This window comes from Hordeum vulgare, chromosome 5H (genome assembly GCF_904849725.1).
Source record: "Hordeum vulgare subsp. vulgare chromosome 5H, MorexV3_pseudomolecules_assembly, whole genome shotgun sequence".
Classification (NCBI taxonomy): Eukaryota; Viridiplantae; Streptophyta; class Magnoliopsida; order Poales; family Poaceae; genus Hordeum; species Hordeum vulgare.
The window spans coordinates 547,470,991-547,476,705 of NC_058522.1; the positions used below are offsets into that span (position 1 = coordinate 547,470,991).

General features: G+C 43.6%; 1 protein-coding gene across 1 annotated transcript; it reads left to right on the plus strand.

Moving 5' to 3' along the window:
• The first annotated feature begins 1,183 nt into the window (after positions 1-1,183).
• LOC123398851 (stem-specific protein TSJT1) lies at positions 1,184-3,273 on the plus strand. The gene is made up of 4 exons (XM_045093300.1): positions 1,184-1,374; positions 1,575-1,815; positions 2,507-2,627; positions 2,726-3,273. Exons 1-4 carry the CDS (start codon positions 1,184-1,186, stop codon positions 2,914-2,916), a joined length of 744 nt encoding a protein of 247 aa, XP_044949235.1. The 3' UTR covers positions 2,917-3,273.
• Positions 3,274-5,715: the final 2,442 nt, after the last annotated feature.

Below are 5,715 nucleotides of genomic sequence, written 5' to 3' on the forward strand. Positions count from 1 at the left end.
ACAAACGGATGCAACAAATGATAAGATAGCATTACAAAGAGGAAGCACATATACTATTTTCGTTGGGTAGGCCGTGCGATGGGAAATCATGATTTGGATAGGGAACGTAAAGCTTTTAAACTTAGATATTTAATGAACTTTTTCCTTTCATCAAAGTGGATTTCTTAGCACCTCTCTAAAGAAAAAGAGGTGAATTCATGAGCAGATAATTGAAAAAAGGTAATCCTTTTTTATTCCACCCCCTTATATATTAGGTCAAATCTGGACCGTAGACACAAGCATTTTCTAAAATATATGCCAAAATTCCATGAGCATTTTTTTACATATATTTTAGAAAAGTTGCACGAGCTTTTTTTAACACTTCATTAACATTTTAACACACCATTTGTCTTCGTGCAACTTTTTAAATATATTGATAAAATTAAAAAAAGATGTTCATCATATTTAAACTGTTCTAGTGTTTCAAAGACATGTACATGCCATTAAATATAAATTTTATAGTAAATAAAAAAATCGTGCAATTTAAAAAATGTTCATATCATTAAAAAGAATGCGTGTGCCATCTTAAAAAAAGTGAACACGTGTTAAAAAATGTGCTCATACATTTTAAAAAGTTAGTAGAGAAAAAATGTTCGTGTAGTTGGAAAAAATTGTTTCGTATCATTCAAAGTAATGCAAAACGCATATTTTAAAAAATGTTTAGGGATATGAATAAAAAGGTTACTTCCTCCGATCTAAAATAAATGTTATGGTTTTAGTTCAGTGTCAGAATTTAAGTTGAAATTTGAAAAATATGAAAACAAATTAATCATGTTTTTACAAATGTTAAACATGTATGAAAAATGTTTCGTAGCACAATGTATTATGGTACTAGAACAGAGTAAAGGCCTAGGGCGGGTAGGCGAAAAGTTGCTCTGCCGCCGCTGCCGATCCGTCTCGACCCTTCGGCGGCATTCCCCGCGCACTCACTCTCGACCGACGCATCACCCCCTACGGCCGTGGCCACGTACCGCCGCCGCCCCAGTATAAGACAACGCTTCACCGTCATGGAGCACTACACCTGCGCGACCGCGAGCTCACCCGAAGGATCGCGACCGCCATAGCCGTACTGCGACACGACACCCTCTCACGCCCACGCCCGCGCGCCGGAGGACGAGCGAGGCTGCTCCGGCTCCGGCCCGAGATGCTCGCGGTGTTCGACAGGGCGGTGGCGCCGAGCCCGGAGGGGCTGCGGCAGCCGGGCGAGGCCGGGCATGGCGCGGACGGGCTCGCGGCCCGGTTCCCGGAGGCCCGCCCCGGCGCGGTCACCGTAGACCTCGGCGGCGGCGCCGCCATGGCCTACACTTCCCACGGCCAGAGCCCCTTCCTCCCCAGGTGAGGTGACGGAATTCTCCGTCGATATCGTTTCCCCCGCGCCGTGCGTTCCTGCCTAAACCCACGGATCGACGGCGCGTTTGCGTCAGCGTCAGCTGCGAGCTCTGCCGTGAGGATTCGTGGCGTTGCGTTACTGTCGCCATGGGTTCAGCTAATTTCTTGCCGTATCTTTTCTTCCACTGAATCGTTTACGTTGGTAGGTTGTTCGGCGTCGTCGACGACATATTCTGCCTGTTCCAAGGCGCGGTCGAGAACATGGCTGTGCTGAAGCAGCAGTACGGGTTGAGCAAGACTGCCACGGAGATCAACATCGTCATCGAGGCCTACAGAACCCTGAGGGACAGGGGGCCTTACCCTGCAGACCAGGTCGTGAGAGACTTAAATGGGAAATTCGCGTTTGTGCTGTATGATCGCTCCACCAGCTCGGTCTTCATGGCTGCTGTAAGTTAATATCTGGATTTCATTTTTGTTCTCGATTCAGTTCAGTTTAATAACGTGCAAGCTCTAGTAAACCTTTCTTGGCGCGAAATAGAACCACGATAATCAGGTTTTAAGAATGCAGTTGTGTGGTTACTTTGAACTTTCCACCTCAGTTGTCGCAGCACGACGCGTGTTTCTTTTCGAAGATTTTGAAATGACAGTTCTGGTATACTGTCGTCACTTACCTGTCGTTGCTAGTATAGATCTTTATTCATAGCTGCCTGTGGTGGTTTGGTTTCAAAAGTTGTGTTCAACACTCAAATGTCTGCCCCACTTTGGTCAATATTTTTTCTTACTGTACTTTGGGCTTACACTACAATGTTCAGCATGTGACTGTTAGTACGTACTCAAAGTATGTCCGGACCTTCAATCTTATCTCGTCTTGACATCTCCGGCCCAATATGCATTCAGATAACAGACGATGGTTGTTCATACTACTTCAGTATAAGATGAATGCTCGATAGTATCAACGTCGACTTCAGATTGAATGCTACCGATTCCCTCTGTTATTTGAACTGATCTTCATGTTGCCTGTCTAGTATTCTGCATTTCCGCATTTCACATTAATGTGGCAAAGACAGTCTGACAGACAGACAAAACCATGCCATGTCATATCGAAATAAATTCATATGGGCTCTCCATTTTCTTGCAGGATGCTGATGGCGGCGTCCCATTTTACTGGGGAGTCGATTCAGTGGGTCATCTTGTAATTTCCGACGATGATGAAATTGTGAAGAACGCCTGTGGAAAATCGTTTGCACCGTTCCCCAAAGGTGCGCCTAAATTGCAACCAAGCAAGCAAACGTTACAATCATCTCTGTTATTCTTTTCTCGTGCTCTGGTCACCGGCATCCGATGTTTTTCTTGCCAGGTTTCTTCTTCACGACATCCGGTGGACTGCAGAGCTACGAGCATCCTCTGAACGAGGTGAAGCCGGTGCCGAGGGTCGACAGCAAAGGGGAGGTTTGCGGCACAACTTACACGGTCGATGAACAAGCCAAGAAAGATACCGCCGGAATTCCTCGGGTCGGCAGCGCTGCAGATTGGTCTTCACAGTACTGAATCTGTAGATACCGTCCCAAACTTTCAGGCGTATGGTATACTCCTATCTTTGAACCCTGCCGCGGTTAAATACCCCCTTAGAAATGTAAGAGCGTTTGGTGATGTAAACGCTCTTATATTTCTTTACGGAGGGAGTACATACTAATAATTGGGCATTTTGGGATGCCTATGCTCAGTGTGGCCTTTGCCTTGTGCAATTTTTGCCTGCTGGGTGTATTATTATCTTGGTAATTTGTCTGAGTTAAACTGTTGCACCTGTTGTTTCTTTAAACTATTTAAGAAAGATCAGCATAAGGGATTGTAAATATGTAACACTTGTATCCAAATAAAAGGGCAGAGACCTTGCAGATGTGTAAATAGATGTTCCGTTCTCTAATGATAAATTATACTATCACATTATCTAACTTCCGTTTTCTGCTTCGTTGAACACATGTGTCCCAAAAGTATGGTTCTGATAATGTCTTACAATCCCAAATATGCTGTCAGCATTCTACTAACTGAGTGAACCTGAATTTGCACCACCACTTGTCCTGTGGATGATCCCCTGTTTCCTCCAGAACAAAATAATTTATATGGAGAGGAAGAACTCTCCCATGGAACAGCTACAGCTAGCCAGCCATAGCAGACAGGGGCATAATGGCTGCGCTTTGTGCTGTGCTGAAACAGTGTTAGTTCTAGATGTCTACATGTAACGGACCGTCAGGCGTTTTGCTGTAGATGGCGCATGGTACATTCCCTCCTCTATGTCACCAATTATTTGCGCAAGTCTCTGCTGTTGGGATACGGGTGGCTGGATGGTGCAGGGGCGGCGTGTCTTGCTGTAGCTTACTGTTGTTTCCCGCCGGAGCGCGTATAATTGGAGGAACTGTAGCGTACTGACGTTTCCAACGGGAGCGCGTATAATTGGAGGAACTCAACAGTGAACACATCCCGTCTAGTGTATCTTGATACAACAACAAGAAGATACAGTATGAGACAGAGAACGAGAGTTGCGGTACGCCGACGAGCTCGCCTGCTCCTCCTATAATCTACTCCCTCCTTAGTGATCTCCTTAGTGATCTAAACGCTCTTATATTAATTTACAGAAGGAGTACCTTTTATACCTAAATAATTATAATTAAAGGAAATTAGTTTGCCGCTTCTCCTATAATCTATCCTTTTTATCTAAATAATTATAATTAGAGAAAATTAGTCCACACACGAAGAAGTTTATGGACCAATGGTACAAAGGCGCGTGGGGACAACAATGATAGCCAACGAAAATACTATTTCTTATTATTATTCTTAACACAATACAGATGAGCGTTTATGTAAACATAAATGTATTCGTCTTTACGAACACACACATTATATCCGTATGACCATCTCCGAAAAAGTGAGCCGACGTATCATCTAAGTCATCATAGAGTGAACCAACGTATCATCTAAGTCATCGTAGACGCCTCGTAGTCTACAGAAACCGTTTACTTTCTTTGAGTTAATTGCACAAACATACCATAATTGGGATATATTGATCATGTTTTGTAATTTTTACATGTTAGTACCAAGTTTGAGGTTAAGCCGTTGCTAAAAAGTCTAAACATTTTTACATGTCAGTATCAAGTTTGAGGTTAAGCCATTGCTAAAAAGTCTAAACCGCGTATAAATACATATTAACGGTGTATCTGACTGACAGTGCCCGCTCGGCAAGGTGTATCTGACTGACAGTGCCCGCTCGGCAGATGCCGACGTAACAAGTTTTTTTACAAAACCCCCCCTGTTTTATATGTAATCATATAAATACCCTTTATTTTTGAAGGAAAAGAGCTCCTGTGGGCGACTTTTTTTCCTTTCATAATTTAATCATATAAAGGCCCTATATTTTTGCACGAAAGAGCTCCTGACTTTTTTTTCTTTCGTAATTTTTCAACACCGAATGGGATTCATTTAAAAGTTATCGTCAAGCTATATAGGCAAATAAATAAAATAAATGAAAATCGGTCGCTGACGGGATTCGAACACGCGACCACGCGTATGCAGCTCCGCGCCCACGCCATGGAGAGCTCGCGTTACAGAACGGGCACAAGGTGGGCCGGCTGGTTGCGCCCAGCGAGGCTGCGTGTGCTAAATTATTATTAAAATTATATGTAACAATAAAATACGCAACTCTTAATAAATACACAAATTATATGTTGTGTGGCTACAGGAATCGATACAAATATTGTGTATTCTTATTATATTATTCAAATACGCAAAAATAAGAAAAGTATATGTCCAACAAACATATTTTGTATGGACTGGCCGTTCTCTAGCTTTCTCTCGTAGCCGGTCATATTTTGGTCCCCCTGTCGAAAAGGTAACCCGGGTCCTTCCTCCCTAACTCAAGTGTCTCTTCTCTCCCCCACGACTCCACCGTCGCCTTGGTCGGTTCCCACTCCTCCATCCCCCTCACGTGTTTCCTCCCCACCAAGCCCAACCCCCACCCGACCACCACCCCCAACGTCCCCATCTTCTTCCTCAACAAGGCATGTTCTTTCCCTATAAAGCTTCTCTCCCTGTTAATGGCGGCATACGAACAAGCCAGTTCATAAAAACCAAAGAAATATAGAAAAAACATGAAGCAAAACGCACAAGGAAGTCAGGTTTGCCCAACTCTTCCATCTAAATTTGAGTGAACAACAATAAACCCTGGTTTCTAAGCAACTATTATGATTATGTATAAACAACTAATATGATGGTCTCACACAAAAATACTAATAGAACAATGTTGCAAGCTGGCAGTTGTCAAAGAACTGTTGGCACTCTGAGCAACTACTCTGG

Coding starts and splice junctions, on each gene's coding strand:
- LOC123398851 (XM_045093300.1), top strand. CDS start 1,184: ATGCTCGCGGTGTTCGACAGGGCGGTGGCGCCGAGCCCGGAGGGGCTG. Junction 1,375..1,574: donor CAGAGCCCCTTCCTCCCCAG/GTGAGGTGACGG, acceptor TTACGTTGGTAG/GTTGTTCGGCGTCGTCGACG. Junction 2,628..2,725: donor GTTTGCACCGTTCCCCAAAG/GTGCGCCTAAAT, acceptor TTTTCTTGCCAG/GTTTCTTCTTCACGACATCC.